Source organism: Centropristis striata, chromosome 23 (genome assembly GCF_030273125.1).
Source record: "Centropristis striata isolate RG_2023a ecotype Rhode Island chromosome 23, C.striata_1.0, whole genome shotgun sequence".
Classification (NCBI taxonomy): Eukaryota; Metazoa; Chordata; class Actinopteri; order Perciformes; family Serranidae; genus Centropristis; species Centropristis striata.
The window spans coordinates 4,565,739-4,575,738 of NC_081539.1; the positions used below are offsets into that span (position 1 = coordinate 4,565,739).

At 37.4% G+C, this 10,000-nt stretch overlaps 1 protein-coding gene across 2 annotated transcripts in view; it reads left to right on the forward strand.

Annotated features, from left to right (window-relative positions):
* Positions 1-10,000, forward strand: part of LOC131962081 (uncharacterized) — a 185,549-nt gene that overhangs the window by 61,582 nt on the left and 113,967 nt on the right. For both annotated transcript variants that reach the window (XM_059327039.1, XM_059327038.1), the window contains one exon: positions 9,475-9,559. In XM_059327039.1, coding sequence (XP_059183022.1) covers positions 9,475-9,559 — 85 coding nt within the window. The remainder of the gene's footprint in view (positions 1-9,474; positions 9,560-10,000) is intronic.

Sequence of the window (10,000 nt, forward strand, 5' to 3'; positions counted from 1 at the left end):
CATGGGCCGCAGAGGAAACACAGACAGGACACACAGTAATCCCTGAACTGGGAACCATCCGCTGATGGTTATCTTTGATTTCACACTTTCACCATAAAACACGTTTTTTAGGACGATATACAGTACAGGCCAAAAGTTTGGACACGCCTTCTCATTCAATGCGTTTTTCTTTATTTTCATGACTATTTACATTGTAGATTCTCACTGAAGGCATCAAAACTATGAATGAACACATATGGAATTATGTACTTGACAAAAAAAGTGTGAAATAACTGAAAACATGTCTTGTATTTTAGATTCCTCAAAGTAGCCACCCTTTGCTTACTAGAATATAAGACATGTTTTCAGTTATTTCACACTTTTTTGTTAAGTACATAATCCCACATGTGTTCATTCATAGTTTTGATGAATTTACAGTGTCAATAGTCATGAAAATAAAGGAAAAACATTGAATGAGAAGGTGTGTCCAAACTTTTGGCCTGTACTGTATTTTCCCAGAAACTATGACAATAAACGACAGTATTGTTGATTTTTAAAAAAATGTTATGCCGCTGATATAATGATAGCAGCCATTCCAGCTGTTTATATGTTATTTTAGTAATAAAATAATATAATATTTTAGTGTAATGTTTTGTTGTAATTTATTTTGGTTGTAGTTTATTTAATTATGTTTTATTTATCTAGTGGGCTCACTTTTAGGAATATACTGGAGATATATCTTTTTTTGTCATTTTGTCTTTTTTGGTCATTTCACTTTTTTTGCGTGTCTTTTTTCGTAATTTTGTGTCATATTTTGGTCATTTCACATTTTTTTGGGTAATTTTCTGTCTTTTTTTTGGTAATTTTTATACTAAAATGATATAATACATCATGATTATCTCAGTGTAATGTTTTGTTGCAATTTGTTTTGGTTGTAGTTTTATTTATTTATGTTTTATTTATCTAGTGGGCTCACTTTTAGGAATATACTGGAGATTGGATTGGTCAATTGCACATATTCTTTTGGTAATTTTCTGTCTTTTTTGGTCATTTGACATATTTTTTGGTCATTTTCTGTGTTTTTTGGCCATTTTCTGTCTTTTTTGGTCACTTCACATATTGTTTTTTGGGGGGGGTGTGTCTTTTTTCGTAATTTTGTGTCATATTTTGGTCATTTCACATATTTTTTGGTAATTTTCTGTCTTTTTTTTGCTTATTTTCTGTCTTTTTGAGTCATTTTCTCTCTTTTTTTTGGCCATTTTGGTCAAATCTCTGATCATCCTTAGTCTTTGAGGTGTTCAGTAGGAGATAGTTCTTGTGACTCCAGTCACTGAAGGCTTTTATCAGATCCCTATATTCAGATTCCTGTCCATTCCTGATACACGCTACAATAGCAGTGTCGCCCGAGTACTTCTGGATGTTTGAACTTTGAATTTTGTGATAAATTACATTTACACACGAGAGATTCTTCTCATTAAACCGTCCCACTGTGGTGCACTGAATGGGATCAGAATCTGGATATGTGACAAATGGATGGATTTAAACCTGCAGAGATGATTTTTATTTGGACCTCACACACACACACACACACACGCGTCTGTATACTCAGACTCGTGTGTGTGTGTGTGCGTCATTGCTGCTGGGAGAGACGAGACTGCCGTCATTTGGCAAATGTCACGGCAACATTATAGACAATGGTAAATCTAAATCCGTATCCACAACACACCCACACACACACACACACACACACACACACTCTGGTGTATTGTAAATCTGGTGTCTTAACTAAGCTGGAAGAGAAAGGCAGGATATGTCTGGTATTATTGGAAACACTTTAATGGTCTGTGTGTGTGTGTGTGTGTGTGTGTGTGTGTGTGTGCGTGTGTGTGTGTGTAAATGGAACTTAAGGTTTGGCAACAACACGAAATGATTAAGATATTAAGATGAGGGAAAAAAGAAAGGCCTTGACCTAAATACTCACATACACAACACATACACATATATACAACACATAACATATACACTCTATGCTTCATAAACGGACATGATTTCATGGGATAGTTAGGAAATTCAGTGCGTTACTTTTTGAAGAAATAACTACCAACTGATCACAAGGACAGCCTGAGTAACAGAAGTCCCCAAACCAATCAGACACCATGGTTTGAAACATTTTTTCTCCTTTTTTGCCATGAAAACACTTCCATGATGAATTTTAAGGTGTAAAAATTAGTTCATTTATCATTTTGACTGGCGGTCAAAATGATACGTATATCACTAATTTGTATATTGTCCATTTGTAGAGAGATGATGTCGTTGTGACTAGTGTTTGTGGGAGGGCGACGTATAGAGACAGTGATGTGATGACGTGACTCTGGAGCCTTTAGAAAAGCAAACCGGTTCTGAAAAGGTTCACAAGCTGAACCAACTGGCCCCGATAACTGATGGACTATTGATGATGCATAGAGGGTCAATGGGACGAAGGAGTTTTGACCCAATGACCCAACGCTGTGGCCACCTGCACTTTCTTTTTAGCACAAAAGTCAGGACGCGTTGGCATCTTTGACTGAAGCTTTTTGAGGTGTGGGGAAAAATCGATACAGCAAATTATCGCAATATTTTGTGTGAGGATATTATATCAATTCATGGCCGCCAAGTATCCATATTTAGCGTTTCTAGGCTGGCAGTATTTTTGCAGTTTTTGTTTTTTCTGGAGGCTGCAGTTGGCTCACTTTAGGAATATACTGGAGATGCATATTATATTTTATTTTATATTCAATTTGTTTTGTTTTTTTTTGGTCATTTCACATATTTTTTTGGTCATTTTCTGTCTTTTTTGACCATTTGGTATCTTTTATTGGTCATTTTGTGTCTTTAATGGTAATTTTCTGTCTTTTTGGCCATTTGGTGTCTTTTTTTTTGGTCATTTTCTGTCTTTTATGGTCATTTTCAGTATTTTTTTGGCCATTCTGTCTTTTTTGGGTAATTTCCTGTCTTTTTTTTTGGCATTTTCTGTCTTTTTCGTAATTATGTGTCATATTTTGGCCATTTCACATATTTTTGGGGTATTTTTGTGTCTTTTTTTGGTCATTTTGTGTCTTTTTTGTTGGTCATCTTATCTATATGAGTACAACAAAACAATTCTTGATTGAATTTAAATCTCAATGTAATATATTGTCATGCTTAAAATCGCAAAAAATATCATATCGTGGCTCAAATATCGGGATAAAATCGTATCGTGGGGCCGAAACGCTGATTCACACCTCTAGTAGTTTCAGAGATCAGAAAGAATCTTTGATTTTCCACCTTAAAATGCTCAGATTGTGTAAAGCAGCGAGCAGAGACGGGCCGCTCCGTCGTCTGGACGTCAGCGGGCTGTTAAAGACTCCACACAAACTGAGTTATTGTGCCGAGCTGCTTGTCCAGCCAGCACACAGTTACCTTGGCTCGCTGTGTCTGTGTGTGTGTGTGTGTGTGTTTGTGTGTGTGTGTGTGTGTGTGTGTGTAAAATATCCCACAGAGCCGCTCTTTGTCTCAAAGTATTGGGTTGCACCAAATGAACAAAGCATCCGTGGTTGCCAGCAGCAACTGGAACAGGTGAAGTGAAACTTTGGGGACAAAATTAGTCAGTGTGTGTTTACGTAACACGGAGAGTAACAGACGTGAAACAAAGAGAGCGTTAGTTGGAAGGAACGCCAGAAGTTTTCACACAAACACACTCACTAACCAGCACGGAGTGAAAGAGGCCGAGGCCTAAACCTCCACAGGAAGTCTCTCTGTGTTTGTGTCTCAGAGAGTCAGAGTGAGACGTCCAGCAGGAAAAACTAGAGGAGAGAAAGTGATAAAAAGAGGAGAAGGACCCAGACAGTGGAGGAGATGAAGAATAACAGATAATAACAGTTTATTCTCACTGACGTTGACTTCTGCTCAGACAGACAGACAGACAGACAGACTGAAAGAAACAGACAGAGAGACAGAGACAGACAGAGAGACAGACAGACAGACAGACAGACAGACGGACAGACAGAGAAAGAGACAGACAGACGGAGAGAGACAGACAGACAGACAGAGAAAGAGACAGACAGACGGAGAGAGACAGACAGACAGACGGACAGACAGAGAAAGAGACAGACAGACGGAGAGAGAGAGACAGACAGACAGACAGACAGACAGAGAAAGAGACAGACAGACAGACAGACAGACAGACTGACTGAAAGAAACAGACAGAGACAGACAGCGACAGACAGACAGACAGACAGAAAGAGAGACAGACAGAGAAAGAGACAGACAGACGGAGAGAGACAGACAGACAGACAGACAGGCAGACAGAAACAGACAGACAGACAGACAGACAGACAGACAGAAACAGACAGACAGACAGACAGACAGGCAGACAGAAACAGACAGACAGACATCTCCAGTGTGTCTCTCTGTGGTGTGTCTAACAGTAACAGACTGGAGGAGAATGGAGACAAACACAGACGGTGAAGATGATGATGAGTGTTTAGGATCTGCTGCTAATTATCAGTTAAAGGACAGAGAGACGAGCCGACCACAGCGACCTGCAATTATTATCATGATCACAGGGTTTATAGACGGAAACACAACCTGCAACAACAACACTTACTGTAGGAGTCAATGAGCTCTATTTATAACCACTGAGACACAGTCTGGAGTCAGGTAACAGCTCTGTGTGTGTGTGCGTGTGTGTGTGTGTGTGTGTGTGTGTGTCTGTCTGTCTGTCTGAGTGTGTGTGTGTGTGTGTCAGAGAAGACATTGATAACACAATATTGTAATAATAATAATGATAATAATACAGTGAAATATGATGCCTTTTATCTGAAAATGCAATTAATGGGTCTACCACTACTAATAGGGTGATCTCACAGCCTCTTTAAACCCAAATTCTCTTTGAAATGTGACATTTTCTGGGTGACCCCAAAAATAGTCAAGTAGATAAAATGACAAAAAAAGAAACAAAATAACCAAATATAGACACACAATGGCCAAAAATGACCAGAAAATATACAAAATGACCCCAAAAAATGTCACAAAATGACCAGAGAATTATAAAAAAAATACAAAAAAAAGAAAGAAAATGACCAAAAAGAGAAACCAAATGACCAAAAATAGACACACAGTGGCCAAAAATGACCAGAAAATATACAAAATGACCAAAAGAAAATAAACGTTATGACCAGAAATAGACACACAATGGCCAAAAATTACCAAAGAAATATAAAAAAAAATACCAAAATTACCCAAAAAAAAGAAACAAAATGACCAAAAAGAGAAACAAAATGACCAAAAATAGACACACAATGGCCAAAAATGACCAGAAATAGACACACAATGGCCAAAAATGCACAAAATGAGCAAAGAAATATAAAAAAAATGATAAAAAATTAACAACAAAATTAACAAAAAGAGAAACCAAATTACCAAAAATAGACACCCAATGGCCAAAAATGACCAGAAAATATGCAAAATGCCCCCAAAAATTAAACAGAATGACCAGAAATTGACACACAATGGCCAAAATTGCACCAAATGACCAAAAATGACCAAAGAAATATAAAAAAAATTACCAAAATTACCCCCCCAAAAAGAAACCAAATTACCTAAGGTACACACACAATGGCCAAAGATGACCAGAAAATATACAAAATGACCAAAAGGAAATAAACTAAATGAACAGAAATAGACACACAATGGCCCAAAATGCACACAATGACCAGAGAAATATAAAAAAATTACCAAAATTACCAAAAAGAGAAACCAAATTACCAAAAAAGACACAAAATGGCCAAAAATTACCAGAAAATATACAAAATGCCCCCAAAAATTAACCAAATAACCAGAAATAGACACACAATGGCCTAAAATGACCAAAGAAATATTAAAAATGACCAAAATTACCCCCCCCAAAAAAGAAACAAAATTACCAAAAAGAGAAATGTGGCTTTATAAAGCATCCAGAATATTTAATACATCTAAAGAGCTGTATAAATATTAATATTATTAGCTGAGAGATCAGAGCTCGTTAGGTTTTACAGAGCTGCTGAGGGTTCAAACTTTAAAGAGGTGATTTGGTGTGTTGGAGTGTTTTTATACCAGCGTTGTAATTCCCATCAATGTTAGAGGTAAGTTCACCTGCTCTGTTTTTACAGAAGCAGTAATGACGGCTCTAAATACTGAGAGGAGAGAGGGAGCTACAGTGTGTGGGAGAGAGAGAGAGAGTGTGAAAAGGAGAGTGGGAGGAAGAAAGAGGAGCTGTGGGAGGAGGAGAGGAGTGAAGGACGGTGGAGTGGTCAAACTGAGCTGCTGGCACCGATGATTCACACAGAAACACGGCAAACTGCTGAAACTCCACTCTGTTCTCCTGCGTTCACACTGTAATCAGGCTGGAGAACAGGGATGGAGGCTGTGATGTAGGGCTGGGCGATACGGCAACAGAAATTATCACCAGGTATTTTTTTTCATATTGTCCGATCTCGATTATTATCATGATTTTTTATAATGTTTTTAAACTGCCAGTTTTAAAGCATCTGTACTGAAAACTAAAGAAACTGGAGATTAGTTCTGCTAGTAGTTTCTGAACTGCTAATGCACTGGAACTGGAAGATTAACTGATTTGTTGTAGTTAGAATGGCCACGATGTTAATGGTTCGTTAACTTGTTTATTGAACGCACCATACTCTTTCCAATGCTATTGAACGCACCATAGTCGTTCTGATGCCCAGGAGTCATAAAAAAAACAGTAAATTGGCCAAAAAAAGACACAAAATGACAAAAAAAAACCCACACAATAACCAAAAATAGACACACAATGCCCAAAAATGCCCAAAATGAACAAAAATGACCAGAGAAATATAAAAAAAATTACCAAAAAAAGACACAAAATGACCAAGAAGAGAAACAAAATGGCCAAAAATGACCAGAAAATGTACAAAATGACCACAAAAAAATAAACAAAATGACCAAAAATAGACACAAAATGGCCAAAAATGACCAGAAAATATATTGACAAAAAACAACAACCAAAATAACCAAAAAAAAACCCACAATGGCCAAAAATGCACAAAATGACCAAAAATGACCAAAGAAATATAAAAAAAATACCAAAATTACCAAAAAATAAACAACATTACCAAAAAGAGAAACAAAATTACCCAAAAAATACATAAAAGACAAAAAAAAAACCTTAAGTGTCTCCCATCAGAGCGAGGTTGGTGTCCCATGTGAAACCAAAGTGCAGCCTGTGATTCAAACATCTCTTAACTTCCTGCAGTAGGTTAGAGATGTTGTTGTCCTGTATCTAGCAGTTCTAGCAGTTAGTACCTTTAGGCTCTATTAACCCTTTGATGCAACATATTAACCCCCCTTCTAATGCACAACATGGGTCAAAAATGAGCCGCATTCATTTCTCATGTTATTTAATGCTGCTGTGTGTTTCTGTGCTCTATCTTTTGATATCAACTTATTTTATGATTGAATATTCCAAGTATTCTTTAAATATCTTGTTTTTGATAACAACAGATCATTATTTCCAGTTTGCCTCTCATACTTTATGAAGAAAAATCGTTTTTGTATTATTACGTAGCTAACTACTTGGCTAAGTAGTTTGCTAAGCTAACTACTGAGCCAAGAAGTTAGCTAAGTAATTAGCTTAGCAAGCTACTTAGCTAAAAAAAAATGGATATGGGTCATTTTTCACCCATGTTGTGTATTAGAAGAGTAGTGACACAAAAAGGGATTTTGTTAAAAAATGAATCAAGGAAAACATAAAATTAGGATGTATGATGATCAAAAACAAACTAATTGAGGAAAACCTGGAACACTGAATGATGAAAATAATTTATTGCAAAGATATAGAACATGAAACCTCATACATATCGGGTCACTTTAGACCATGTTGTGCATCAAAGGGTTAAACCATTTGCAACATAGCAACAAGCTATCTGGAAGTTGTCACGTATGATTGTAATTGGGATGATTTGAGGGACTGGAGGGGAGATTCAGGACAAAAACAATCCATCAGGAGTCGTCAGAGCTGGTTGTTTTTCTTGGCAAACTGTCTTTAACCAACACCGGCTCCAATAAAGACACCACCTCCTCCTCCTCCTCCTCCTCCTCCTCCTCCTCCTCCTCCTCCTCCTCCTCCTCCTCCTCCTCCAGTTTTTCCCTCCTACGTTTAAGTCTCTCATCCGCCCACCTCACACTGCACACGTGTGTCTCTCCATTGTCCTTCATGCTTCCTGCAGACGAAAGCTTTAAAGGCACTAAAAATATCTCTTTATATTTATGTTAAGGTGACTAACAGGAGCCAGAAAGCTCCAGTGAGATACGGAGAGGTACAGCTGGGCGTTCCTGTTTTTATTCTTCACCCTTTCAATGGGTCATTGTTCCACTATAATGTCACCGTCCCGCCGTGTCATTAGCTCATTAAGGTTACGCTCGCCATAGAAAGGCTCTGACATTATTCTGGCTGCAGCCTTTTGTTGTTTAAACACAACAGAAACGACTTATTAAAAAGTGAGAAGCAAGATTACTCAGTGCTGTCACTGCTGTTTGGATAAGATCACAACAATTTGGTTCTCGCAAACATTTATTTTTCTTTTTTTTGGTTCATTTTATTTTAAAAGGCTCTCTTACACGTGAGCTGAAAACAGTTAAAATATTAATGTAGATGCACATTAAACCCTCTGAACCTGAAGTGTATGTTGGCTAGAAAAGTTAGCCAAAAAAACAACAACAGTTATCGTTGAACGAAACTGTAAAAACAGGCATTATTGAAGAAATTTGTACTTTCCGACGGTCATTGAACAGATCAAACGTTATAAAAGTTTCTGGTAGAAAATATAACCAAAACTTGTGTTAAAATGTTTAAAATAAAGTGTTTGCACTAACCAGATCCTGTTAAAAACATTAAATTATTCACTGAGAATCTGTTTACACAGGGCAGAGAGGAGAGGACAGGAGAGGCTGTTTACACAGAGCTTAGAGGAGAGGACAGGAGAGGCTGGAAACATGACAAAACTGAGAATATCAACAATATGTGGAGAATACTGGGGTTTTTTTTTTGTAATTTTGTGTCTTTTTTTTTTTTTCACATTTTTATCTTCTTTGTCTCTTTTTTGTCATATTGTGGGGGGTTTTGGTCATTTTGTGTCTTCTTTTGTAAACATATTTGTATATAAATTCTGTTTTATTCCATTTAAAAAAAAAAAAAACTGATCACAGAAATTTGACCAGCCTCTTTTTTTTAAATTATTTTTTCCCTCTTGCTCAATCTCTTCTTCTTCTCCTGTTATACGGCCACCTGCTGACCAAAGTACATTACTGCAGCTTTGTTCATTTGCTCTAAACCAGCTGATGGAAACTCACTAATTTTGCATTTTCTTTAAAGCAGCATTTCAAGATTTCGCTTCAAAATTCCGACTTTAATGGAAACACAGCTCGTGCCCGTTATGTAACCTCGGCTCTTTCTCCTTTCAGACATTATCCCAAGACGTCGTTCACCATCGTGGCCGACACACCGGAGAACCTGAGACTGAGACAGCAGAGCGAGCTACAGAGCCAGGTAAACCACACACACACACACACACACACACACACACACACACACACACACACACACACACACACACACAAACCAGTCTGGACCATTTTTAAATGGTAGTCGTTTGATGCATCAAAGCTGTGTTCTTTATCTTCTCTGGTTCACAAAGCAGGACAGGACTTTTTTCTGCACCTTTAGAAAGAAACAACCAATCTGTGTGTTTGTGGAAATTAATGGAAGCAGAAAAACTATTATTGATGAAAATAAAGTTAATCCAGAGTCCTTTAGTTCTTCGAAATATATTAAACCCAGCATATCAAAGATTTAATATTCACACGGAGGAAAAGGTTGAGAAAAATAGACGAGAGGAAAGAAACATACAGAAAGAAAAAACCCTGTCTCCTGTCTCCTGTCTCCTGTCTCCTATCTCCTGTCTCCTATCTCCTATCTCCTGTCTCCTAT